Genomic DNA, 26,211 nt, shown 5'->3' with positions numbered 1-26,211 from the left:
GGACACGGCCAGCTGTCCCCAGCACTGCCACCTCCCAACGCAGCACCACGGAGCGTCCTTCCACCCCAACGCTGCTGGAGACACGGCCAGCTGTCCCCAGCACTGCCACCTCCCAACGCAGCACCACGGAGCGTCCTTCCACCCCAACGCTGCTGGGGACACGGCCAGCTGTCCCCAGCACTGCCACCTCCCAACGCAGCACCACGGAGCGTCCTTCCACCCCAACGCTGCTGGAGACACGGCCAGCTGTCCCCAGCACTGCCACCTCCCAACGCAGCACCACGGAGCGTCCTTCCACCCCAACGCTGCTGGGGACACGGCCAGCTGTCCCCAGCACTGCCACCTCCCAACGCAGCACCACGGAGCGTCCTTCCACCCCAACGCTGCTGGAGACACGGCCAGCTGTCCCCAGCACTGCCACCTCCCAACGCAGCACCACGGAGCGTCCTTCCACCCCAATGCTGCTGGGGACACGGCCAGCTGTCCCCAGCACTGCCACCTCCCAACGCAGCACCACAGAGTGTCCTTCCCACCCCAACGCTGCTGGGAACACAACCATGCCTTCCTCAGCATTGTCACCTCCTGCCCTTCCCACCTGAGTGATGTCGGGGAGAAGGCCACACTATCGCCAGCACTGCCACCTCTGTCACAGTGTCACGGCGTGCTCTTCCCAACCTGACACTGCTGGGGACAAGGCCACACTCTCCCCAGCACCATCCCCAGCTTTGCGGCCGAGCGCTGCCAACACCGGGAGCTCGCTGCTGCGTCCTCCTCTCCCGCCGTGCTCAGCGCAGCTCTCTGAGCAAGGGGGAGCAGCTGGCCGCGTCCAGGCTCGTCCCCTCTCCAGCAGCGGCCAAGCACCCCTGTGCTGTGCCGCGTCCCCTCCGACGCCCTCCCGCCCCGCGGCGAGTCCCCGTCCCTACCCGGCCGAGGTGTCCAACGTCAAGGAGTGGGTCGCGCTGCTGAACTTCCGCGTGTCCCACAGCTTCACCTCGCGCTCCCGCATCTGCAGGGGCAAAGACAGGGCTCTGTGGCTGCAAGGCTGCCGGGCAGCGTGTCCCTCGCCCTCCGGCCTGCCACCTGCCCCAGCGAGGGCCGCGCCACGCGGCCGGTCCCGCTCTGCCACCCTCGGGGACCTGCTGCCTCCAGAGCTGCCGGCTTTCCTGGGGGACGCGCTGGCCGCTCCGAAAGCGCTTTGCTTTGTGTTTACACCGAGCGAGACCAGGCTGGCACGGAGAAAACGCGTGGGGTGTTACAGCGGGGGGACAGCGCTCCGCGGCCCCGGCGGCACAGTCGCAGCGGGGCGCCGGGAGATGCCGGTAGGGAGCAACGGTGCTGGGAAATCACGGCCGGTGCGGAGGCGCCGGGCAGCGCCGGGGCGCTGGGCCGCCTTTGCGGCGAGCGAGCGAGCGAGTGAGCGCCGTACCTGGCTGAAGCCAACGGAGATGAGGTAATCGCTGGCGCCCATCCAGAGCAGCCGGGAGTCCTTGTTGTTCTCGTGTCCCTGGACGCTCTGCAAGGCACAGAAGACACGGCGGTCATTCCTGCCACGGGCCGCGCAGGGCACGCCGTGGGGGACGCATGCTTTCGGCGTGACGAAAGCGTGCCGGTGAGCAGCCCCGGTGCCGCGCGCGCGGAGCCCCCGGCCGGGCTCGCTGCAGGATGCCCGCGGTGCTGGCAGTGGCGACGGTGCTGTCCTCGGCCCCCCCGAGCGGTGGCCGCGGCGGCGGCTTTGCCATGCTGGCGGGCACGAGGAGACGCTGGAGCCCAGGCGTGGCCGGGGAAGGAGGAGAGCAACTTACTTCCCTGGGTGCATCCCCGGGCTCTCGATCCACGCCAAATCGCGGCTGCAAGACGCAGGCGGCCCGCGCGTGCCTCCGGGGGCTACCGAAAACACCGAGGGTCAACTGAGCCGCCGCGGGGGCCGGGAGCGCGGCAGCGCTCTCCAGACCACTGCGGCCCCTTCCTCGCCGTGTGCCGCCCCGCTCCTCCTCTTCGCGCCCGCGCGCCCCTCCGGCCCGCGAGCCTCCCCGCAGCGCGGCCGCCAGCCCCCCACCGCCTCGGCCTGCCCCCGGGGCAGCGTCCCCAAGCGCCGTCCCACCCCGCGGCCCCCAGCGCCGCTTCGCCTGGCACGGGAGGCGAAGGCTTACGAGTAGGGTGGCCGCGTCCCGCGCGGCCCCTGAGATGGGTCCTGCGGTTACGGGTGTCCCAGCGGGACCCCCCCCAGCTGGCGCTCGCCCCCGCCGCGCCGCCGACGCTTGGAGCCCCCTCGCTCTTTTTTACGGCGCTCCCATAAAACAGCCGGACTGCTAACGGTTTAAAAGCCGGCAGGGAAAAGCGGGGAGCTCCGCCAGCGCTGAACGGAGCGCGTCGCCTCCTGCACCGCCACGCAGCCAAACGCTGCCCCGCTCCCGCGCCTCGGCCCCGCGCGCGGCCAGAGCCCCCCACCCGGGGCACAAGAGGTGCCCAGGGGCAACGCGCCGGGACCCGGCAAACGAGGGTGCCTGGAGGCCCACCCCGCCAGCACGGGGACAAGCAGGACGGAGCCGAGGCGGGACGCCCATCTCGGGGACAAAGGTGCCGCCGAGACGTCTGACGGCCGTCTCCAGCTCCTGGTGCCGCCTGCATCGGCTCTGCTTACGCCAGCCCAGGGCCACGGCTGGCGGCAGAGGCAGGATCGGGCGCCCCACGCCACCTCGGCGCGAGCAGCACGCGCCGCGGGCTGCCACCGCTCTGCTCCTGCCGCCCCGGGGAGGCCGGGGAAGGGCGCGCAGAGGTGTCCGCCTCTCCCGGCGGGGGCAGGTCCCCTCCAGCGGGCTCCTTCAGCGTCCCCCGGTGCCCGGCACCTGCGGGCGACACGTTCCCCTCTCCCAGGAGGGAGAGATCGGCACGCGGCCGTTTTGGGGAGCCGGGTCGCCCGCGCGCGGTGTGACCGTGCGCTCGCACGTGCGCCAGCACCCTCAAGGGATGACGGAGGAGGCCGTCGGCCTCCAGGCCGGCGCAAGGGGCAGGCCCGCGAGAGCCACGCAGGGCTGGCAGCCGCCGAGCGCAGCCCCGGCGCCAACGCCAAGCCGAGCAGAGGCGGCCTCCCGGCCAGCCTCCTCCTCCCACCCCGCCGGCGAGGGCGGTGAAGGGAAAAGCCGCCGCCGGGCACGGCCCCCTGCGGCCCCGGCTGCCAGCCCCGCTCAGCGGGATGCCCGCGCTCCCGACGGGCCGGACCGGCAGGCCGCAGCCAGGGCGGCAGAAGGCGCGTGGTGCCAAGCTCCTGCTCTCGCTGGCTCCGGCGCGCGGGCCTCGCTGCCAGCACAAACACGGCGCGAGCCAGCGCAGCCCGCTAGGACGAGGCAGCGCCGGCCAAGCCCGGCGTTCCCAACAGCGGCAGGCAGGATGTGGGGCGAGGAGGAGGCGGGGGGGCCCGTTGCCCACATCCAACAAGCTGGCACTGGGAACGTCTCCCGGGGAGAACAGGACACCCCTCGGCTCACAACCTTCGCCTGCCAAACCGAGGCAGGCCTGGCAGCAGGGACGATGTCCCCAATTCCTGCCAGCTCCGTCCCGCGGGAGCCGCTGTCCCGGCGCAGGCACCGGGAACGGCACCGGTCCAGCCCCCTGCTCCTGGGGCCTTGGGATGCCATCGGGGCGAAGCAGAGGGCAAGGGCCCCCCGCGGCGTGGGGGCTCAGCGTCGTGCATCCCCACGGGGTGGGGGGGAGGAGGAGGAGGAGGAGGAGGAGGGGGAGGAGGAGGGGGAAGAGGAGGAAGAGGAGGAAGAGGAGGAGGAGGTGGAGGAGGAGGGGGAGGAGGGCAGACCAAAAGCAGGGCAGCGGGACAGGCATCCCTGGGGCTCTGGGCACGGCCACGCAGCCCGGCAGCGCCGGCGGAACGAGTCCCCGGGCGCTGGGGACACAGAGGGCCAGCTCTGCGGGCGGTCCCCGCACCCCACGCCGGCGGGCACAGCGAGCCATCACGCTACTCCGGGCCCAGCCCCGGAGCCACCTCGTCCTGCCTCGCGGCCGGCGCAAAGGTGACGCAGAGCGGCGGGGCCGCAGCGAGGCCGGGCGCTGCCCCTGCACGGCAGAGCTGCGCTCCCACCCGGCGGCGGCCCTCGCCGGCTGAGCTGGGCCCCGGGCTCAGCCTGCTCCAAAGCGGCGTCAGAGGGGCCAGCACGTCCCAGAGGGCTGGGGCTGCTGCCCCGAGACCCGCTCCTGGCCCCGCGCGCCGCCCTCGCCGTGACCGGCACCCCCCCACCCGGCCCCGCGCCGGAGCCTCGCCGCCCCCCGGCCCACGTCTGCACGCTCGCGCGCGCGCTGCAGTAGGGAAACATGTTTTCTGCATTAGTTCCATCCTGGGCTGAGCAGTACGTATGTCAGCAAATATGCGGGGAGGCTGGGGCCGGGGCGCTCCGGTTTCGGAGGTGGCTCAGACACCAGGCTGTGCAGATGTTGCCAGAGGTGAGCGCGCAGGGGCGGACGGCGCGTGTGCCGCACCACCTAGCGGCAGCGGGCCCCCCCCCCCCCCCCCCGCCAACCCCGTCCCCGTCCCGGGCGTCCTGCTCCGGCGTCCCCCCCGGGAGGCAGGTGCTGCGGGGTCTCGGCAGGGACGAGGCCGGGCGAGCAGCGAGCCAGCAGCCTGGCACAGACGGCAGATCCCCCCCCCGCCCCGGGCTGCTCGCCCCCCGGCAGGCTCACGGCAGGCAACGCCAGCGCGGGGAACGCCGACAGCAGCGACTCCAGGCCGGCACGCGGGGAGCCGAGGAGGCCTTCCAGCTCCCCCGCCGCAGCGCCCGGGGAGCTCTGCCTCTTCCAGCCCGCTGCGCGGGCCCAGCCCAGCTGGCTCCCAGCGGCACAGAGCGGGGGAGAGCGCTCAGCAGCGCGCGGAGGACGTCCCTGCGCTGCCCTCCTCCCCGGGGCAGCCCACCGCTCCCTCGGGCGGCGCGCCCTCCCCCCCGCAGGCGCCCGCCGGACCCCCGTGGGGATGCCCAGCGCCAGGCGGTGGCCCGGGAGCTCTCGGCCGGCGCAGGGGGCTGCGGGGGAGCCGGCCGGGCGGCAGGAGCGGCACGGCCGGCGAACGGGAACGGCACGCCGGGGGCAGCTGCCGGCAGCGGAGCCGCGGGCGGCTTCGCGAGCGGGTAACAGCTGGCTGCGGGGAGCGACGGCTTCTCGGGCGGCTGCCTGGGAGAGCCCGACGCCAGGCAAAAACTGCTCCCTGCGCCCGGGCGAGCGCTGCCTCCGCGGGGAGTATTTACCTTGGGCTGCGACACAAGGGCCGGGGGAGCTGGGGCCCCGGGAGCCCAGGGCGGAGGCGGGAGCTGGGGGGCTCCCATGGCAGCGAGAGGCTCTGTCCCGCCGGGAGAGGCGAGGACAACCTCAGCTCCGCAGCCAACGGGGGGGCCGGGGTCCCCGCTGGCTGCCTGCCCCCCGGCCCAGCCCCGCTTGCTGGGTGCGGCCTGGACATTTTGCAAAAAAGAAACAGATAAAGTTGAAAAGCTCTGCTGAGCGGAGACCTGCTGCCGGAAAGCCTCTCCTCGGCTTTTAGCGTGGCTGCAGGGGCCCCGGGGCAGTCCCTCACCCCGTGCAGAGCTCAGCCTCGCCTGCGCCCCCGCAGCCAGCACGTTGCGGGCGTCCGACCCCCACCGAGAAGCGAAACCAGTGGCGGGATCTGCAGAGATCCCAGAAACAGAGCTGGCCTGAGTCCTCTCTTTGGCAGCGGGCGTCCGGGCAGGAGGGGTCCTGCAGGGCCTCCCAGGCCAGGGTGCCGGGGAGGGGCTCTGCCCTGGCTGCGCGGGTGCTGTGGGGAAGAGAGCCATGGGCAGACACCTCCTCCACGTGCCAAAAGCATGGGTCTGCGCAAATCAGGAAAGCCACTGCTTCTTCCTAACCCCCTGGGCGCAAGGCGAGACTCCTGGGGCGGGAGAAAAGGCTTCCCGAGAGCCTTCTCCCGACAGCGCCGAGGGGGTTAACCGCGAGCATCCTCGGCAGAGCAGAGCGGTGCCTGCGACCCCTCCTCCAGGCAGAAGAATGCGATCTCCCAGCATTGCCAAACACAAGTTATTCCAGAGGTAGCCAGGAGAACAGAGCAGCTTCTCGAAGGCCAGCCCAGTCGACGCACCAGGCCAGCCCACGGCTGTGCAAACTGCAAACCAGCTCCTTGCTTCTGGCTAGAGCTCAGGGAGACCGCGAGCTACAAAAGGCCTACGGAGAAAGCACAGGGCAGGGCTCGGCAAGGGACGGTCTGCAAGGCTGGGGCGGCTGCGAGCTCCAGGCAAGCTTGAGTTTTGCAGGCAGAAGTTAGGCTCTTCAGTTCTCTGAAACAGAGGAAACTGGACACACAGGCCAAGCCACCGAGCGATGAAGACCCATCTCTTGCCTCTGACAGTGACCACTAATGAAGGTCAGCTCACCGCTCCAGATTTCACCTCACCTGCCAACTACCCTTAGCTGAGCTCCCATAACAAACAGCTGCTGTCCTGGCCACTGGCCTGGCGTGGAAAGAGGTTGCAAACTTTCCCAACGGGGTAGGGGGTCATGGATAGCCTTCAGACTGGTTTCGAAGCCTCACTTTCCATATCCATAACAGTAAAAGGACAGCGGGCGTCTGTCTGTCGCAGCAGGGAGGGAGTGCTGAGAGCGTACCTCACTCCCACATCACCACCTCGATGTCCTGCCAGCCAGGCAGAGCGTTGCTGTAGGTGCCCCCATGTCATGGGGAGCTGGGCAGTGTCAGATACATTTGCAGGCTCTCCCAGGCCCCAGGACCTCCTCCATGCCCCCAGGGTGGAGGTACAAGAGCAGATCCAGCCCCAGTGCATGGTTTTAAGCACCCACGGGTGCTTAGGTTGGGGCCTTGAGCTGAGAGGAGGGCACGGACGGACAGGTGAGGAGGAGCTGATGTCAAGAGCAGGAAGATGAGGGAGATCCATACTGCCACAGGGTCTCCGCAGACCTCTCGAGCTCAGCTCCCCTAGTGCTGGAGAGATCCCACCCTGCTGCCTGCAGACCTCAGGAGAAGAGCTCCTGGCCTCCATCCGCTCCCTAACAAGCCCAAAATTAGGTCCCAGAGGACAATTAGAGTTCAGCAAGGGCAGGGAAGTGAGCAGTCTCCCACTGGGGACAGCCACCAAGGCTGCAGAGACATTCCCACCTCAACAGAGTCCCTCAGCCGTCACGGCCCTAACGCTGGCCTCTGGCAGGCAGGAACGCCGTGGGGGCTTCAAACCCCTTTTGACCCCATTCTCAAGTTTGTCTGCAGCAAGGTGGGACAAGGCCTTCCCAATCCTTCCTGACGCCTGTACCGAAAACGGTCAGGGCCCGCGGCACTCTCTCCTAGCTAGCCCCAATGGCAGTATCTATCGTCTCGGGGCACTACCGGCTGTCACCCGTCTGAGGACCCCACTCAGGCAACACCCTGCCGAGCACTGCACCAAGCTCTCAGCTCTGCTCTGCGAGGAGCCCCTGCCGTTCACCGTGCCCACGCCGCCTACAAGGCAGCGGCAGTGACTTCTGGCCCGTTTGGCGTCAGTGGACGGAGGCCAGGGTGGACCGGAGCGCCCCTTCGTGCAGCCCGTATCCCTGCAGACGCCTGCAGCCTGCCAACCCGGCGGGAGGGAAAGGCAGCCCAAGCGAGGGCGAGCCGGGGCTGGGCGAGGGGGAGGCGAGCTCGTGCCCCCGCGCGCCCCCGCCCCTCGCGAAGCTGCGAAGAAAGCAAAGGCCTTGTCCCGAATCCGCCTCTACTTCCCCATCCCTGCAGTACCAAGCGGCATTCCTGAGAAGGAAGGATGAGGGGGAAGCAGAGAAGAGGAAATATAAACAGTCCCGTGCAGCTACGCTGGGGAACAGAAGCATGAGAGATTGGAGTGTGCGTTACTATAAATAGGCAGCCCAGAGCTAGGCCAACTTTTTCAAAGCTTCCCACGGTCTCCTTGGGAATGTGGGATGCTGTGGACTTTCCCCCAGCCCGGAGGAAACTGCTGCCGAGGCTGGGAGTCAGGTACCCCCGGGGTGACCTCAGCGTGGGATATCGAGCGGTTGGGGCTGCAGGAAGGAAGGCTGACAGCCTCTATACGTCCCTGCGCTCCTTCCCCCCGCCGCGCGGTCCCCATCCAGCCCCGGGCTGATGTGACCAAGGGCCGATCGCCGCGGCTGGCTCCCGAGCGGAGGCGGAGGGGCCGCGTCGGAGCCCCCCGGGCTGGGGTCCCCCGGCTGTGCTGCCGCTCTGCCCCGGGCACGGCCATCCCGCCGGGCAGGGGCAGGCTCTGCCCGGGCTCCCCCAGCCCGCAGAAGCCGTTGCAGCATCCGGCCGGGGAAGACGGAGCAGCTGCGCAGCAGGGCCGCCGCGGCGAAGGTCCCCAGGGACCGGCCGCCTCAACCGCATTGCTCCCAGTGGCTTCCCGTCGCCCTCTCCCACCGTCACCCCGACCCGGGCCGACGCCGGCAGCAGCCGGCGGACACGTAGGCCAGGGCGCAGCCCCTCGGCCCACTCCCGGCGCACGCGGCCGTGCCGGGGGCCGAAGAGGGTCTCCGCTGCGGGCGGGAGCCCGCCCTGCACCCACCGGCTCTGGCGGAGGAGCCGGGCCGGGCGGGCGGCGGGGCCGGGGCAGCATGCCCCCCGGCGTCGCCAGCACGGCTGCGGGCGCGGGGAGGAAGCGGAGCGGCGTGCCTCGCATTCCTGCCGCGGCCCAGGCAGCCCCGCGCGTCGCCACGGCAACGCGGCCTGCGCGCAGCGCCGTGGCCTTGGCCGCCTCCGGCCCGGCCCGGGCTCCGGGCCGCCCCGGGGCCCGCTCGCCCCGACGCGGCGTTTGGGAGGGCGGTGGGAGGCCCTCGGGGGGTGACGGCACACCCCGGCCTCACGGCACGGGCGCGTCGGGGGCCACGTGCTTTTCGGACCCGCCACCGCCGGGCGCCGTCTCTGCCCCGGCCGGCGCTGCGAGGAGGCGGCTGCCCCACGGCAGGGACGGCTCCGGCCTCCGGGTCTCCCTGCCGAAAAGCCCCCTGCCTCCTGCGCCAGGGAGGCGACAGCACTGTGCACACAACCTGCCCCAGGGACCGGGCGGCCTCGGCCTCCGGCACAGCCAGAAACACGTGGCAATAAATCCAGTCACGGAGGTCCCCGTGGGGAGAGACGCCCTCCTGCCCGCCGCGGCGCGAGCCCGACCGGGGACGGCGAGCGCGATGCCAGGCTCTGCTCGCCCAAAGGCAGACGCAGCTCCCGTTCCCGCAAGGAGAGACGTCGCGGGCCGGCGAGGGGCCGGCCACCCGTGCCGTGGCAGCGCCCGCTGCCCCCGCGCACTCGCCCCTTCCCTCCGTCCCGCCAGGCAGCGCGCGGGGGCCGCGCGGCGGCCATCCCGGACGTAGCGTCCCGTGCCCTCCCGCCTGGCCCCCGGGGCAGCTGCCACGACCCCAAGCAACGGGCGAAGGGCTCCCAGGGGAGCTATTTGAAATGCGAGGAGGGGGCGCGCGCGCGCGTGCGGCCCTTCCCTCGCCCCCGGTCCCGCCGAAACGCCGGCGGTGGAAGTTTCTCGTGAGAACGAAGTGAGCTCCGCTCCATCCCACGCTGGCCACGCTCGCCGCCTTCCCCACAGCCCGTCATCAGCACCGCCGGCCCCCGGCGCCGTAATGGGAGCCAGGTGCCGGCCAGATGCACGCCGCTCTACGCGTGCTCGTGCAGCGTGTGAGCGCGGGGGCGGCAGCGGCGTGGGTGAGGGCCACGGCCCATCCGGCTCGGCGCGCCACGGGCCTGGCGCGGTGCTCCCCCGGCGGCCTCCCCTCGCTCCAGCTCGGGCAGGCGCGTGCTGTGGCAAGGCGGGCGCCGGCAGAGGCAGCGCGGAGCCGGGGGCGCAGGCTCCGTGCGGGATCACAGGCGGCGCGGCCGTACAAGACCCCGGGGCACCAGCTGGCAGGCAGCCGCGCTGCGCCGGCACCCGCACGCCCTCGGCTGCGGGGTCCTGCCTTTGGCCCAGCACCGTGCACGCCTGGTTTTGCCCCTTGCTGCCCGGCGCCGTGCCGCAGGACGGCCCCCCCCGAGGAGGGGGAGCTCCTTCCTCTAGAGCGGGTGCGAGACCCCGGACCGGTGCGTGCAGACGGGGCCCTGCGTGCTGCTCTCCGCCCTCCCCAGCCTTTGCCAGCGTGGGAATAGGAAGCAGGAGGAGCGGGGGCTGGCCAGGGCCTCGAGGAGAGTGCGGCAGGTGGAAACGCCGTGCCGGGCACGCTGCCAGCCCAGCGCGCGACCTACCGCTCGGCACCGGTTCCAGCGTATCACCCGGGGCGCTGGGACGCTGGCCAGGAATCCTCCAGCGCCATCGCTCCGCTGCCGCAGCCCCGCGCCCGCTGCTACGCGCAAGGCGCCCGCAAAACCGGCGGGCAGGCACGCGCCACGCTGGCGCCCGGCCCCCCCCCAGCTTCCAGGAGCGGCTGCAGCAAAGGGGTGACCCTGGCACCTGGGGGAGCTCAGAGAGTCCCGTGCTGCCTGCTCGACTTGCTCGGGATCCGTGCGTTGCGTCAGCTCTGGCTTATCCCAAACCATCCAAAGCACAGGTTCGAGCCCCGGGCAGAGCGGAGGCTGAGTTGGACCGCGCTGAGCGGAGATGGGCACGGTCCCGCCGGACGCTACAAACGTCACTGCCCAGCAGCCAGGCCTTCGGCTATGCCCCGGCAGGACAGGGGTGACGGCTGCTCCCCAAGCGCGGGGCAGGGTTGGGCCCTCTCGCCTGCGCCGGCGGCCCACCCTGGGCAGGAGGATGCCCCCAGTGGGATTTAGCAGCCTGTTTTTCACCTCTGTGTCCCCAAACGACCCGAGACGGGCTAGGCAGTCCACAGCTAGTTTAGGGGCCCCAGGGAGGAGGGGCAGAGGAGCCGGTGTAGCTGTGCCTCCCTGCTCCAGCCCGGACGCAGCGATGAGGGGCTGTGGTCCAGCAGGATGAGAGCAATCCCAAGGGACACCTCAGCTTTGGGTGTTCACCAGGACCTGCTGCCCCTTGGGGGTCTGCGAGCCCCCGGACACCTCCGGCCCCAGCAAGCCGCTCTTGCTGCACCCTGCCCTCTATCACAGCTCCTGCTGCGTCACACGCTTCCTGGGACACGCTCAAAATAGCCGTGACACACAGAGCCAGGAACGGCAGGGTCAGGCCCCAACCCCTTCCTGCCGCTGGGACCCCCGTGCCCTGAGCCGCGACGCGCGCGGGGAGCCTGCCAGCCCTGCCCTTGACACCAAGAAGTCAGCGCGTCCTTCTCGCACCCTCCATCCCATCCCATCCTCAGGCGAGGGGCGCAGGACGATATCCCCCCGGGGACAGTCCCCAGGCTTGCGCGCGCTGCATCCACGAGACCCGAGAGCGGCATCAGGCACGACAGCAGCGCAGCACCTCCTCCCCCTTCCCGAGGCTCTTATTTTAACCCCTTTTGATTTTTTTTCCCCCCTTGCTCTAAAAAAGGAACAGCTTAACGAGGCAGGCTTGGCACATTAAGAAAACCAGCCGGAGGAACGGCCCGCTGCCGAGACAGGCTTTCGGCACCGCACGCTACAAAGGGATCGGTATGAGCCCGCAGCGGTGCTGGAGCCGGAGCCTGAGCCCTCCACCTGCTGCCGGGGACGTGGCTTTGAACGGAGCTGGCTGGAAATCCAGCCTCGCTATTCCTGCCCTGCCGCTGGGGCCAGCTGACCTGGAAAACTCATTGCACTGCTAACCTCGTTCGGCGCTGTAAAAAACGGGTGACTTCAAAGATTGGAGCTCACGAGGCACTGGCACCGCTCGGCAGCCTCAGCATCACCCCGTTTCGTAACCGCTCTGGCCCCGGGGAGAAGGAGCCCTTCCAAATAACCCAGCCCTGCAGCAACAGGGGGAAAAAAAACAAAACACAGGAGTGTTATTCCTCTTGGCTAAGCAAGCCCTGTGCAAACTTCCAGAGGATTTATGGCATTTTAAAGTTTTCCCCTTCAGCGCAGTACTTCTCCAAGACTAAACATCTTCATTAATTCTCAGCAAGACGGGGTTATGGCTGCGGCGCTGCAGTTCTCAGCGGCGGCAACAAAGGTGCATATTTCTCTTGGCAAACCCCGAGCGCAGGCAAGGGGCTCGCACCGAACCCGGGCTGGATCAGACAGCAGCGGAGGGAAGTGAGCTGCCTGCTTTGAACAGACACCATCATTCACACGTTATTTTTAATAGCTCAGCTAGACAGAGTCCACCCTCCCCAGGAGACTTGGCTTGAGCCCATCGAGCTCGCAGCTCTGCCGAAACGCCGTTATACAAGCCGACAGGTCTGGCAGGGGAAGGACTGGGGGGCAGGCAGGGAGGGGAGCGGGGCTGAGATGATTTGAGGATGGACCCAGGCTGTTTAGGAAGAGAGACCCAGCGCTTTACCGAGGGGCACGCGGAGCAAGGGAGAGGCAGGAGGGCAAGGCGGAGGGCCGGGATCGCTCTGCCCTGGGACCCCTGCGTTTATAACCGGCGGGCTGCTCCGCGCGAGGAGTCAGGGCACCTCTCACGCCAGCAGCAGGGAAGTCCCTAGTCCAGTGCAACGCCAGGGCACCGGTCCCCTCCTGCGCGGCCCCCTTGGCCGGGCCACGGGGGCCCAGGGTTAGCGCCCCGGGAGACGAGCCGCCCAAGGGGGCACGCAGCGGGCGTCTCCACAGAGTAAAACACACGGTGGACGCTCTGCTCCCAGCCTTTGGGTCAGCAGCAGCATGACAACAGAGCCCGGCTCCCCGAGAGCGAGAAGACCGCCCCACCTGCAGTGTCACCACATCAGCAGAGGAACCACCGTGGCCCAGCAGAGCGCACGGCAAGGGACGGGGGCAGTCGGGGCTGCAAGGAGGCCAAGTCCAACGTCGCCACTGCAGCTAGACCAGGGCCGCGGCAGGAGGGAAGAGCAACGGGCCAGCAGGAAGCCTTATGGCTGTGCCCAAGCAGCAGGCCCTGGAGGCTGCTGGCTGCCCGAGCCCGCGGGCACACGTACGCCGGCGGGAGGAGAGGCCCAAGGACTGGCACACCCACCACAGGACGCAGGCGAGGAGGCAGGGAGAGGGCTGCAGCCGTTTGGCCTGGCCTCCACTGGCTCCCTCCCCTCCCAAATGCTTTCAAAACTTTCTGTGCAAGAAGGACGGCAGCTTCCTACGAGAGCCCCGAAGCCACAGGAAACCTCTAATAAGAGGCTGTTTAAACTCTAAGTTGAAGGCAAGGCCTAAGTCCTCTACTTATTTCCTAATCACTGTTATTTGCTGAGCCGCGCGGATCCAGCTGCCCAGACCTCACCCTTGGCAGATCCTTATCCGAGGAACCCTTTTGCTCAGCTCCTGCGCGGCAGCACAAAGCCCAGGAGCTCACAGCCACGCTGGAGCCCTCGCTGTCCGCAGGGCTCGGGAACGCTGCCCGCAGGCAGGAGGCGGCCGTGGGGCTCCTCCGCAGGGCGGAGGGGCAGACGACAGCAGCAAAGCCCTTACGGCCGCTGTTCTGCCCGGCGGCAGCATCCCGGTGAACCGAGGAGGGCTCACCGGCCCGGGCAAGAGGGCAGGGATCAGGCGACGTGCCGAACTTCATGGGGCAAAGGAGGAGGCAGGCTCGTTCCCGCTGCCATCAGCCTGGACCGCTGCACTGCCACCGGCCTCTAGGTAGCCGGGGCCTCTCGTGGCCATCGTGAGCTGCGTCATGGCTAGGACGGATCTGGGCACCGAACCACCGCATCGCGAGCACCCCCGCCGGAGGTCCCCCTGCTCCACGTCACCCGCACAGCACGTCCGGCAAGGACAGTACCTGTGACGCAGCCGGGCTGGCTCGGGGGTCAAAGATCCGCAGTTTCTTGTCCTGGCGAGATAAAAAGAAAACAGAAGAGGGTTAAAGACCCCGGGGCCAGCAGGATGCAAGGCCCCATCCTGGGGAGGGCTGCAGTGGGCAGGCCCCCTCCTTCCTGCCCAGCACCCGCTCCAGCAGCCCCTCGGAGCATCCTCCCGGTCCTGCCCCGTGCCACCGGTGAGGGTGCACCCCCAGGACCCACTGAGCCTCACCAGGCCCGGACCTCAGCACCCCTAAAATTGCTCCCAGAAACAGGGGGAGCCTCCAAACCCGAGCTGCAGCTCAGCATCTCCGACCCGCAGCCGCATGTGAACGCTGGACTCGTGGCTGTGAAGGCCCAGCCGGCCCCCCGCGGCCCGCGGCCCCCCGCAGCGGTGGGAGCGGGGCGCCGCACCTGCCCCCCGCGGCCGAGGGGCCCGGGACGGCTCCCTCGGCCCTGGGAGAGCCGCCCCGCCGGGGCCACCTCCCCGTCCCGCCTGCCGGCTCACCCCTGAGCCGTGACGAGGAGCGGCAGCAGCTCACACGGCTCAAGAGATGTCACCGAGCCCTGTGCGCTGCCGGCCGGAGGTGTATCGAGCCTCCTGTCAGAGAGGCCCTCGGAGGCGAAACCGCAGAAGACGGCGGGAGACGCCGGCAGGGGCTCCGAGGAAGCGGGACCGGGCCACGCGAGCCAGCATCGGCTCTCGCCTGCCAGCGCTGCAGACGCCGCAGCACCCCGAGGAGCTGTTGCTGCACCCTGAGAAGTTGTCCCGATGGCCACCGACCCTGCCGACCTCCGTGTCGCTGCCGACAAGGGCCTCGAGCTTTTCCTCCCTACGAGAGCAGGGGGACGGCTGTGTATCATCTCTCGAGCTGGCTCTGATGTAGAGCCAGTGGGCGCTCCCCTGGGTGCCAGCCTGCTTCCAGGGCGCTATCCGCTCTGCGAAGCCGACGCGGCTGGATCTGCTTTGGTTCTTCAAGACCCTCCATGGCCTCGTTCCTTGCGGATGAAGCCTTGAGTCCGATGCAGGCGCCAGAGCCCAGGTAGCAGCATTCGCTACCAAGGTGCCTGCGGCCCCGCAGGGTTTATACCAGTCGGATCAGGCAGGAAGCAGGGGCCGCGTGGTGGGTAAGCTCAGGTCCCCTCCGGAGGTGGCCCAGCTCGCCGGGACAGCCCCCAAAGCAGCAGGCCTGCAGCAAGCGTGAGGAAGGACCGGGGCAGCACATGGGGGCTCGAGCTGCCCTTTGGCACCTGTGGAAAACTGCCCCCAGCTTAATCCCGAGCACCATTGGGTGGCACGGCCTAAATGACGGCAGGGGAGAAAGCAAAACCGCTCTTCGTTCAGCCATTCCCAGAGACCCTCCATGTCGAGGCAGGGTCCCAGGAGCCCTGCTGAGCAGGTCTGACGCCCTCGCTCTCGACGGGGACTAGCCTGCGACAGGCGCCCAGGTCGCACGACAGGCGCTGCTTTCCCCCACCCAGCCCCGCAGCAACCTGCGCGCAAGGGACACGGCCGGAGTGGGGGTGCCACCGGTCCCTGCACCGGGCAGGCGCTGCTCGGTGGCCCTGGGAGCCCCGGCCGTGGCGGCGAGAAGGAAGCAGAGAGCCGCACACACCGCGCGGCAGTGCTGCGGGCCTCGGTGGCCACGCGGCATGGCTCGGGAGCTGCCTGGCACGCGCGGCCGGGGAGCCAGCTCATGTGCACACCCGGCCAGCCTGCACGCTCGCTGGGCCTCCACGCTCAGCCTCCGTGCTTAGCATGCTCTCTGGGCCTCCACGCTCAGCCTCCGTGCTTAGCACGCTCGCTGGGCCTCCATGTGCAGCTTGCACGCTTGCTCAGCCTGCGCCGGCGCGCTCGTCCGGCACCGCGCGAGCCAGCGGCAGGCAGCAGGCGCCATCTAGTGCTCCTGTCTGGCTCGGCTCTGGCATAGCTCACCAGCCCCAATTTTGCCCTTTTTCCCCCAGAACGGGAGCCAGCGCGCGCATCACGGGAGTGAACCCCAGCCTGTGTGGTGGGGGCACAGTTAGCCCTGCCGCAAAGAGGCGGCGAGGCCCTGTGACGCCTCTCCAAAGGCCCTCGCGCTCCCCTTCCCCATGTATTTGGCCCTTCCCTTCCCTGAAAGCTGGGCCTCATCCCAGCAAAATAACCCCTGGCCGAGAAGTACCCGGAGGGTCAGGGAGGGGAAGCAGGACCAGGGGAGGCAGCGGGGTGAAGCTGCAGAGAAACCAGCCTCTATCCCCGTGCACCTGCCTACGGACTTCTGGTCGCAAAAGGATGTTGGGTGCCTCTCCAACAGGCCGTCAGGGAGGGAGGGCAGCCACAAGCAGGGCAGAAAGCCATAAAATCCAGCTCAACAGCAAGAAGGCAGCACCCAAACCCTCTCGCCCTGGCACCACTCCTGGGGCCAGCTTAGCCACAAAGGTCCCTTGGGACCCACGCTGCTCTTCCAGAGCGGACAACTGCCAATGCTGAACAGGTCTGCAGCCGGCGCCCCTCAAGTCCCTGCCCTCTCTCAAGTGGATTTACACAGTCATTGGAAACATCTTGTGTGGAGGACAGGAACCATCAATAAATGTTCTCAAAACGCCATGCAGGAGCCTGGCCAGTGCCCTGCACAGGGCAGCCGGGGCCCAGCAAATGCCCGTGTGTCCTACAGCAGAGGAGGAGGGATGTCCGCTCAAACACTCACACCGTACGGTGGTTTCATTGCTCCCAGGTAAGGTCAACACCTCTGGACACCTGCTCGGGAAGCAGCGCGCACGACTGCCGCCTGCCCCGAGCGGCTGCTCTGCTCACCTTGCAGGAGGTGCCGAGGAGGCGGCCGTCTTGCTTCCAGGACAGGCTCTGCAGCTGGTCCCCGTGAGACTCCAGGTCTGGGAAAGGAGAACATGGTTAGGGCCTCCAGCAGGGCCTGGGCACCAGCGGTGGTCTTTCCCCCAAAGGACAAGCAGCACCGTCCCACCCCGGCCCCGGGCACTCACAGCAGGGGTGCAAAGCTGGCAAGGTTTGCCAGCAGGAGCTCTGTTTGGCACCATGCTGCCTATTTGTTTCCCCATCTGAACACTTTTGTTTTGCAAACGGATGCACTTCTGCTGGAGAAAACCATCATGAAGGAAGGGGATTTCTCTTCTCCAGGATGACTGCGTGATGTTTTTCACACAAAGAGCATGACGACTGCATCATGCTCTGGCTTTTTTGAATCCTAAATTAAATTCATTACCATTGAAAACATGATGACACTGGTACACACAGCCTTGATGCGACCCAGCCTGTGTGCCCACACATCCCACACTTGTCCGGGAATCAGAGATTTCCAGCGATGCCCTCATTCTGACTCTTTTCCTCTAATGAGCCTTTCTATAAGGCGCTTGAGATCTCCAGGGAAATCTAGGGATTTCCAGGGCAATTTTGCCATGGAAACCCATTACTCTGCGACCCCTGCAGGAGGCATACAGGAAGGAGCTGTTGCTTTTCTATCTGTTACTACCAGAGGGCTTCCCAGGTGACATGATCTGGCCTGTCTGAAAGGCGACATCGCCTCGGCCAGGCGTATGGCTCCGGAGAAAGAGGCCAGGATCTGCCAGGATGCTGCCACATTTGTGGAGGGAGCATCCCAGCTCTGTTGGCAGCTCAAATGGTAGGGAAGAAGTCCTGGGAAAGCCCCTGCGCAGGGTGCTTATGCCCTGGCCTCACTCCCAGCCTCTCCTCCCCGGTGGGTCTAGCTCCGGCTTGGGCAAGGCAGGCCAGCGGCAGCCTGGTGCTGCCAAGCTCCCGACAGCACCCAGGTCCACCCACGCGCAGTGCTGCGGGCATACCTGGGGAGCAGGATCTGCTCCCACAGGGGACCCCGAACAGAGCTACTACAGATGTGCCAGGTGGTACAGGAGCTTTTGGGCTCTGCATCAGTCTGTCAGAGCGTAGGGGAGGCCATGCACATGCAAAGGGGCTGTGGTGCCACCACTCTCCATGCCCAAAAGCTGCCTGCGCTGACCATGCAGCGACACCAAGGTCCAGACCAGCTCTTGTGCCCACTGCTCGTGCCGGGTAGCCCCAGGCATCGGCACAGCGGAGAGGAAAGGAAACGCGTGTCACGGGGCAGGGAGCCAGCGGGTACGGCCGTGCCTACCTGTCAGCGGCTGCTGCTGCCCCACATCCCAGACGGCAGCTCGTTTCCCCGCGCCGCTGGCCAGCACGCCGTCCGCTGTGGGGTGGAACTGCAGCACGTCCACAGGGCAGCCCACGGGCCCCAGGGTCAGCCCGGCGCCGGCGGGCATGTCCTGGCCGCTCTCGGGAAGACGCCACACCTTCACCTGCAGCCCCGGGCACACGTGGTCAGCGAAGGGAGATGTTTCTCTTGCTGGACTCATCCACCAAGCCCAAGTTGCCGTCTCCCCGTGTCATCTGCCCTGTCCCTCACAATTTGGGGACTTTCCACACCTTGAAGGCTGGCAGCCTCCACCCCGGGCTCTTCTTGTCTCCCTCTCTCTGGACCCGTTTTCCTGAAGTATCCCAGCCCTTCTTCCGAGCTGTGATCAACAGTGAGCCACAAAGATATGCCAGGGTCCCACCATGCCTCATTGGGTCCCTGCTGCACCAAACACTCACCATTTCATCAGCGGAGCCTGTTGCCAGCAGGAGCTGATCAAACGGCGAGAAGTCAAAGTCTGTCACCACGTCTGGAAGGGAAAAAAAGCAGAGGTTCATCCCTGCATCACCCCTGCTCCGAGCTCCCTGCAGGCCACCTGCTCCCTCCCCACTTGGCTCTTCCCCAGTGATGGACCCTTTCAACACACACACATCACCCTGCAGTGCCCAGCTCTGGAGCGCACGGGCAGCCAGGGTCGGATCCGACCCCACCGAGGCGCTTCAGAGAGGATTAGTTCTGCTATATCAGCCGGGCCCCTGGCTCTGCGCATCGGGGCCTGGCGTCCCTTCGTCTCCTAGGGCACAGAGATGGGAACCCCGCAAGGCAACGCTGCACAATTGCGTTTCCCCATCTGAGCTGCTGCCGTGCAGGTTTGGCTTTCATTTCGAGAGAGCTTTGAATGTTGTGCCTGGTGGGACACGGAGCGTACAGCAACGTACGCACAGGGCTTGGAGCAACGAGGATAGACCCAGGCACCCTGAGCTCATATCCCATGCTGGAAGACGCACAACCCGATGCCCTTCCCAGACTATTTTATACATTAACTACAACAACCTCACTTCATTAACAGCAAAGGGCCTGAACTGAGCAGCTCAAACTGGAGCAAACCAAGGGCACAAGCCCCTACTCTCCACTGCAGTCCCCTTTGCTGGCTGGTCTGGCACACTGCATTGATTAAGGGGTGCAAGGGAAACAGCCATCCACAGCAGCCTGACGACTTTGGTCTGCAACGCTGAGCCCGCTGGCAGCCCGGGCCGGGGCAGAGCGGGGAGGCAGCGGGAAGCGCGACAGGCAGAAGGGTGTTTGTGCCGGCCCTAACGCTGGCAACGGAGGCCCGGGGCCAGCGAGGGCTGCGCTGGTAACAACGCTGCCTTTGTGACGCCCGGTTTAGCGAGCCGGCGGCAGAGAGATGCTCCGTGTAACCCCGTCAGCAGGGCCCTGGGGGAGGAAGGCTGGCACCGTAATTAACAGCCCCTCTGCTGCATTTGGCACGCTCAAGAAAGTAGGTCAGTGTGTACTTTTCCACTTCTACAAGGCTGCCGAGATACAAGCCCAGAAGGCATGAAAAGACAGCAACTTACTCCAGCTTCTGACTTATCTGCTGGATTTGCCTTGGGAGGAGAGAAAAAAATCCTTCCCTGCTTTGAATGCAGAGGGGAGGCACTTCTCAGACACAGCCAACTTCAAAGGGGTTGCACCGAAAACTCATTAATGGGTAGTACCGTTGCACCCATGCGCCAGTCACTAGCACCCTGTGCCACCTCCTCACCTGCCCTCCCGCAGCACTTCTCCGGAGACACGGGGAGCTCAGTGGCATGGCGATGTCTGCCCAGGGGCAGGACAGAGAGATGCAAAGCCCAGGCTGTCAAAAAGCACGTGAGTGCCCAAAATCCTCCCGCCAGCACATTTCACAGGGTCCCGCGGGGGCCAGCGCGTCCTCGAAGCAGGGACCCGCCTCAGCTGTGCAGGTGAGCTAGGAAGGGCGAAAGTTTGTGAACGCTGCAGGAACGAGCCCAGCAGATCGTGGGCTGAGCCCCAGGGAAAGGGCAACGGATAACCCCTGGGAGGCTCCTGGCATCACCAGGAGCCTGAGGCCGCCAGGAAGTTTAAAGCCTCCTTGTTTAAGTGGCAGCTTGGCTGGCCTCACCCCTGCAATAGAGGGACTCGGGTCAGCCGGCCCGACCCGTGTTTTATCCTGCCAGGGCAGAGCTCGAGCATTCCTCGTTTTCAAAGCGGCAAGTCGCGTGGGAGGCAAGCCAGCAGGAGGCAAACGCCAGCGCTGCAGGCCTCCGAAGGCAGGGCGTGCGGGAGGCTGCGCCGAAAACAGGCGGCGGTGCCACATCTGGAGGCAGCCTGCTCAGCAGCAAACATCTGCCCCGGCGCTGCTCAGACAGGCCTCCCCTGGCGATCCCGACTGCAGCTCACTGGCTCCGTTTGCCTCAATTATAAAATGAGTTTGCTGGCCTGTTTGCAAGCACGCCGTGATACAGCTCTCCGCCACCAGCCCTGTGCTGCAGCGCTCTCACGCTGCTGACACCCCGGCGGCTGGCGGGGATCCAGCACGTGGGGCAGGGACCGAGCCTGCCAGGGAAAGGACAGCCAAGACACGCCGTGTGTTACCGCAACGATGCCAAGGCACGGCACGCAGGAGGCGACGCTGAAGGCAGTGCTGGAAGCGGCACAGCAGCCTCCTCCGTCAGGGCCCCCAGGCTGGCATTGCTGCTCCAACGCTGGGAGAGGGGTATCGCAGGGGCCGGAGCTCCCCGGCATCCTGCTGCTCCTTCCCCACGCCAGGGCGGGAGGCAGGTGCCTTCCACCTCCGCGCTCCTGTGCCAGCAGCAACGCTGCCGGCCACCTCTTCCCCCGCAGCACCCACTCTGCCCACATCGGAGCCGCTCAGAGCCACGCAACCACCTGTCCGCCCTGTTCCTCACATTGCAGCCTACTGGGTCCATCCCTGCTGGCATCCCGGCCGCGGCCTTCCCCGGTTCCTCTGCCAGCTTGGCGCCGCGCGGCTGCGTTCCCGCCCGCCTCCGCCGAGGCCGCCCGCCCCAGGGCCGCTCTGTTGCTGCTATTCATCGGATCTCTTTCAAGCGCCTTTGTGCAGGATGCTCGAGTTAATGCCGGGCTAGGATTACGCTCCCTGGGCACATTTCCCGCTGGCTGGCTCTGCTCGCATTTTGTGCTGGGAATTGTAGGGCGTGCAACGAGTAACACGGGGAGGGTGCGCTGAAGGAAGAACACGAGCTCTGCAAGATCTTGAGAGCTACGTGCCCAGACCTCTGCAGCTCTATCGATGAAGGGACCTGGATCAATTCAGCTCTTTAGCGGTAGTCCAGCCTTGCACAGCCCTGCCTGTTCAGTGTGGCCGGCTGCCACCGAGGGTCTAAAAGCCTCCTGCTAAGCAGCACCTCGGTTGTCCCCAGCTCACTGAGCTGCCCAGACATTGTATGTGGAGGATGTCCGAACCCCTTGCTCTGATGCTAAGAGCCAGGGCATCGGGAGAGGGTCCTTGTGCAAGGTGGGAGTCACAGCTCTTGGCTCCAAAGCTCCAAACTCAGCAGGGGTCACACAGAAGTGAGACACGTCAGGGTCCCTCGGGACTCTACCAGCTCACCCAGCCTCTAGTTTGGGAAAAACACAACCTGGCACAATACCGCACAGTGATGGCTGAGTCATAGCCGAAAATCAGCACCTGAATCACTCTGCACAGCCTGAGCTGCGCCAGATGCCTCCTGTGGAGGTGGGACTCGTAGCCAACTCCCTGGTGCCCCAGTGCAGAGGGCTGCACAGGCACAGGCCAAGCTGGATTAGGCCCGGCAGATATCCAGCTCACCTGAGTGACAGCAGAGCTGAGACACGGTCCTCTTGTCTCCATCCTGGCACTCCAGTGGCACGATGCCCAGCACACCTGCAAGAGACACCCCAGGAGCAGGTCACCTGCTGCCCACCAGCTGCCCATCACTGGGGCTGCTCAGAGCCTGAGAGAAAGTCCGAAGTGGGACAGCAAGAGCTCCCAGGAAGCCCCTGCAGCTTGGGACAAATGCTGGGAGGACCCAGATTTGCAATCCAAGCTGAGACCTTTGCTCCACACACAGGACTGCCACCATCTTTGTGCGAATTCAGGGAAAGCCTCCTAAGTCTCCTCTATTTGCCCTTGTGCCTCCACATCCTTGAGGTCACCCTTCATCTGCCACCCAGCCATAAACCTGGGATCTGTGTGGTTCCCCTGAGTCCCAGCCCTTGGGGGACCGTGGTGCTAGCTTCAGGGACAAACATACCCCACGGGACACATGCACAGGCCTTCCCAACGCGCGCTCTGCACTCGCTCCTCACGCCTTACCTGTCGTCTCGGCATTGAATGCTATCCAGCAGCAGCTGGCCTTCACGTGGTTCCCGCAGGATGCAACAGAGCCAGCTCGGACATCCCCGATCCAGGCCTAGGATTGAGGGGAAAAAAATCCATGTCAAGAGATGCCTCTGCTTTGGAGGGGCACGACACTTTGGTCAGAAGTGGGGAAGACAACAAAGCGTTGATGCAGGATTGCCAAACACACTGAGACCCTACAGAGCTCCCTCACCAAGGACCTGGTGCTACCTACAGCCTGCAACACCAACAGAGCCGTGCTGAAGGCACACTTGCCTGGCCCCCTTCACTGGGGAAGCAACGCGGCTGCTCACGCTTCCTGCGTAAAAGCACAGCGACGGACCCGGCGCGGCTCCTCAAGGAAAAAGCCCGAGCGCAGGGAGGCACCAGGCTCCCTTCTCCCTTTGCCATTCCCTGCTCTGGAGAAGGGACGTCCCCAGTTGCTGCTGGCCATCTCGATGTTGTACTGCTGCCGCCACCACCACGGAGGAGCTGGACATCCCCAGGGCTGGCAGCTTCGGGGCCGGCTTTGCTGTTGCTGCTGCAGGCTGGATCTCACTGGGAACGGCAAGGGGAACCCTCCCAGCGCTGCCTCTGGCCGTGCAGCCTCCCTGCCTCGAGCTCTCCTGCAGCGGCAAGAGTTCAGGAGACTTTGCATTAAACTGGTGTCAGAGAATTTGCGAAGGTGACAAAGGCTCCCGGGCCACTTTGCAGTCTCACTTTGCAGCTAGCTTTCGACGACCTCCGTGGGTGACCATCATGCCTGCGGGGTGCTGACCAGCCCTGCGTCCACCTGACCCGCTCCGGGTGACGGAGGCAGGATGCTTCAGGCAGTCCCCAGCCCGTGGGACCGGGAGCTCCCTGGCGCTCCCAGGGCTAAGTCCAACCCTGGAGCAAAGGCAGCAGGGCCTTTCTTGGGTGCCACCACACCTGCACGCCCGCTGGTGGCCGCCAGCATCGTCCACAACGGCACCCACTGTCCATCGCTGGGAACACCCCCCAACCTGGGCACCCAGCAGCGGGGAGCCCTCGTGCAGAGGGGTGCTGGGCACCCAGAAGGACTGGGACCTGCACGTCCTTTCAAGGCCTGGCTGGCCCTGCAGCACTTCCTCCAGCACTTCCTCCAGCGTTCTCATCACATCAGCCTTTTTGGTGGTGGACCTCTTAACCCTTCCCTGACCGAAGGGAGGCTCCTCTCCCTGCGCTCGACAGCAGCACGACGCCGCAGTGGGCAGAGGAGCGTGAGCAAACCCAGCCGCGCACCGGCGCCGAGCCGGACCGGGCTGCTGAGCCCAGGGCGCTGTCACAGCGTGGCTGGCTGCCTCCCTCCCTCCTTACACCCGCGAGACAGCCACGGCCAGCCCAGAGATGCCACCAAGGCCGAATCCGGCACTAGGGTACCGCAGCAGCCCCTGGGTTGGGGGTGCACGGGGTGAGCCACGCTCCTGTGAGCGATTTGTGTCCCCAAGCCCAGCGCTGGCAGGGTGGCCAGTAAAGCACAGAGTAATATCCCAGCTACGTCCCTAAAACAAAGAGCATCCTTTAAGGGAGCGTCTGCCAGCCGAGCCCCCCGGACGCTGCCTGGAGGGGCGAAGCGACTCAGGAGTGATCCTCTGCCTTTGCAACGCGCTTCCTGAGCCAGCCAGGTCAGGCGTCTTCCTTCCCCTCGGCGAACAGGCAGCTCGGTTTGATGCAGCCCCATGACCGAGCCGCGTTTCCTGTTTCCTGCTGCGACGCACGAGATCAGCTTGCAGAGAAGCGTCCCTCTCTCACCTCCTACTCCGCAGACCCGGCTCAGGGAGGCCTCGCTTCCCGGGGACGCGTTTCACGCCTCGACGGGAAACGCCGCGCGGAAGAGCCACCTGCCCAGCCTGGCGCAGAGAGCCAGAGCCTGCGCCGACGGCTCCTCGCACCATCCTGCCAGCGGACCAAGGGGGCCGGACGTCCCACGGAGCTGCGCGTCCCGCGGGAACGGACGCCAGGACAGCGGCGACGGGGACGCCCCTGCCCGAAAGGCACCATAACTCCCCACCGCGCCAGGTCCTGGGTCCAGAGTCCCTTGCCAGGTGGCTGTGACAGTCCCCCCTTGCCCTGCCACGGCCAGATCCTGCACCACCCACGTGCACACGCTCCCCCCGGCTCCCGGTCCAGGGCAGGCGCGTGGGCCTGGGCCGGCCGCCAGCCAGCCCGCTCCCGCAGCTCCCGGTGCGAGCAACGTTAGCCTCGGTTTAGCAGTTTAGCCTTGTAAAGCCACCGCGGCTCAGCCGACAGCTGGGCCCGGCACAGCTCCCGCTACGCCTCCCGAGCTCGGCAGCGTGCTAATCTGCACCCGGAGGGCTCGAAGGCGAACGCGCGGCCAGCTGAGGTTTCGGCGTCTCGCCGCCCGCTCCGTGGGCACGCCGACGTTCACGCGCCGCCGGGATGCTCCTGCAAAGGCAGGGGCCGCCGCCACCGCGTCACCTCCCACAGTCACAACCCCGAGGGACGCTTCCAGCGCTCGCCCGGTTTGCAGAGGCACGCCGGCTCCGAACGACAGGCCAGCCTTGCGCAAGGACAGCTCGGCTGGGAAGTTAAAGTGAAGGAGGGCGTTAAAGCCCTGGGGCGAGGAGACGAGCGTTTCGGTGGCCCCGGAGGCACCCGAGTTCTTCCCAAAGCCAGCGAGCCCCAAAGATTTCAGCAGCGTCATCGGTCCAGCCTGACCCCTGCACTGCTGGCCACGCAGCCTACGCCAGACGGCGCTAAAATCCCGCAGCAGCGGGAGCGGGGCGCGGGCTCTGCCCAGAATCGACGCCCCCAAAATCTGGGCGGCGACGTCCCCGTCACCAGCTCTTGCCCCACGGCCACACACAGGGAGAAGGGTTCCTCTCCCTCGGGGATGGTCCCCAACCCCGCCAGCAGCCAGCCCTGCGCGAAGGAGGCCTCGGACCCCTACCCAGCCCCTTTCCTTCCCTCCGCGCTCCCGGGCGGGTTTCGGGAGTTTCTGGCTCCCTTTGGTCAGCAGGACCGGGGTGTCTCCTCACCGTCGTTATCCGATCTGGAAGGGGACGGCACTTTCGGGGGCTCCGGGGCTGTCACGGGGCTTACTTGTGAAAAGAGCCCCTGCGAGAGCTGTCCCGGGGAGGGGGCTGCGCGTCTCGGGGAGAGTCAGCGCCGCGCCGGCACGACCGAGAGCAGCGGGCCGCGCTCGGCCCTCGCCGCCTGCCGCCCGCCTGCAGCGGGGTGCCGAGGAGGGGCGGCCCGGGCGACGCCGCCGCCACCGGCAGCCTCGTGCGGGCGGCGCGGGGGCGGCCAGCGGGAGCCGCGCCCCGCCGGGAGCCCCGGCCCGGCCCGGCCCGCGCCCGCCGCGCTCACCTCCCTGCGGGGCAGCCTGGCCGCCGCGTGCCGGAACTTGGACGCCCTGAAGCGGTTCATGGTGCCCCGAGATCCCCGCGCCGCGCCGCGCCGAGCCGAGCCGAGCCGCGCCGCTCCGGTCCCCCGCCCGCCGCCTTAGCCCCGCCCCCGGACACGCCCCGCCCCTCGTCGCGCCCTGGCCTCTTAGCCCCGCCCCCTCCGCGCTGGGCACGCCCCTCGCGCCAGCGCGGGAGGGGGCAGCGGGAGGGCCAGGGCGCGCCAGCCCCTCCCGCCCCACGCCAGCACACCGTCGCGGGCTGCCGCAGCCTCCCCGCGGGGCACCGTCTCGCCGCTGCCCCCCCCCCCCCCCCCAGGCCGCGGGGTTCCCTGGGCCAGGGGCTGGCAGCCTCTCGCCCCCCGGGCCGCAGCCGGGCCGGCGGCGGCTGTCACCGTGCCGAGGGACGCGTCCTGCTGGGACAAGGGACACCTCGGGCACCCAACGAACGGCCACCGCTGGGCACAGACCAGAGCCCCCGTGCCCTCACGTGGGGCGGACGGCTCCGCGGCACCCCGTCTCTTCGCAGCGCTGCCCCTTCTCCTCCCGGC

At 67.2% G+C, this 26,211-nt stretch overlaps 1 protein-coding gene across 3 annotated transcripts in view; it reads right to left on the bottom strand.

Moving 5' to 3' along the window:
* Window positions 1–25,785, bottom strand: part of LOC104150804 (presequence translocase associated motor 16) — a 57,073-nt gene extending 31,288 nt beyond the window's left edge. For 2 of the 3 annotated variants that reach the window (XM_068908790.1, XM_068908789.1), the window contains exons 1-9: window positions 25,627–25,785; window positions 22,252–22,348; window positions 21,745–21,819; window positions 18,368–18,438; window positions 17,889–18,072; window positions 16,559–16,635; window positions 13,743–13,793; window positions 1,427–1,513; window positions 924–1,006 (exon numbers count right to left, since the gene is read on the bottom strand). In XM_068908790.1, the coding sequence (XP_068764891.1) occupies window positions 924–1,006; window positions 1,427–1,513; window positions 13,743–13,793; window positions 16,559–16,635; window positions 17,889–18,072; window positions 18,368–18,438; window positions 21,745–21,819; window positions 22,252–22,348; window positions 25,627–25,686 (785 nt within the window). In that variant the 5' untranslated portion in view covers window positions 25,687–25,785. Of the gene's footprint in view, window positions 1–923; window positions 1,007–1,426; window positions 1,514–13,742; window positions 13,794–16,558; window positions 16,636–17,888; window positions 18,073–18,367; window positions 18,439–21,744; window positions 21,820–22,251; window positions 22,349–22,551; window positions 24,537–25,626 lie in introns of those variants that run through there. The other variant, XM_068908787.1, reaches the window with a different exon arrangement.
* Window positions 25,786–26,211: the final 426 nt, after the last annotated feature.

Source organism: Struthio camelus, chromosome 15, assembly GCF_040807025.1.
Source record: "Struthio camelus isolate bStrCam1 chromosome 15, bStrCam1.hap1, whole genome shotgun sequence".
Lineage (NCBI taxonomy): Eukaryota > Metazoa > Chordata > Aves > Struthioniformes > Struthionidae > Struthio > Struthio camelus.
The sequence above is the reverse complement of the archived record's forward strand: the minus strand, read 5'-3'. Positions and strand labels throughout refer to the sequence as shown.